Raw genomic sequence first — 454 nt, forward strand, 5'->3', positions numbered from 1 at the left:
AAGGGGACAAAGGTGGAGTTCAGACAGGTGCTCAGAGGTCTAGGAAGAAGACAGAGAGCCTCACAAAATTTTCTTAAGGCTTGGAAGTGGTATCTTGGCCTGAGAATAGTGGTCTGCAGTCCAACAAGTCTGCAAAAACCACATCTGCCCAAATCTACTCTTGGCCTTTCTCCCCTCTCCAAGGATGCGCCAGTGTATGGCCTACCAACTAGTTCAACCAGACCATCCTGACATCCCTAGAACCCAAAAGCAGAGAGAAGGCTCCCTGTGCAGGATCCCCTCTCATCTCCTATCCGCCTATGCTGCCCATTCCCACCCCAGTCTCCAAGCCCCTTAAATTCTAACATGCCCATGATACTGCTGGTCAAGACAGAAGTTCAGGTAGGATGCCCCACACCTTGGTGAGAAAGGTAGCAAATGCCATCTCCTTAGGAAATTAGACATGGGGGGGGGG

At 50.9% G+C, this 454-nt stretch overlaps 1 protein-coding gene across 1 annotated transcript in view; it reads left to right on the forward strand.

Annotated features, from left to right (window-relative positions):
• Positions 1-454, forward strand: part of FER1L5 (fer-1 like family member 5) — a 60,761-nt gene that overhangs the window by 3,110 nt on the left and 57,197 nt on the right. The window contains exon 3 of the mRNA XM_012811024.2: positions 110-118. Coding sequence (XP_012666478.1) covers positions 110-118 — 9 coding nt within the window. The remainder of the gene's footprint in view (positions 1-109; positions 119-454) is intronic.

The sequence above is a fragment of the Otolemur garnettii genome, unplaced genomic scaffold, assembly GCF_000181295.1.
Source record: "Otolemur garnettii isolate 467f Iridium unplaced genomic scaffold, OtoGar3 scaffold00148, whole genome shotgun sequence".
NCBI lineage: Eukaryota > Metazoa > Chordata > Mammalia > Primates > Galagidae > Otolemur > Otolemur garnettii.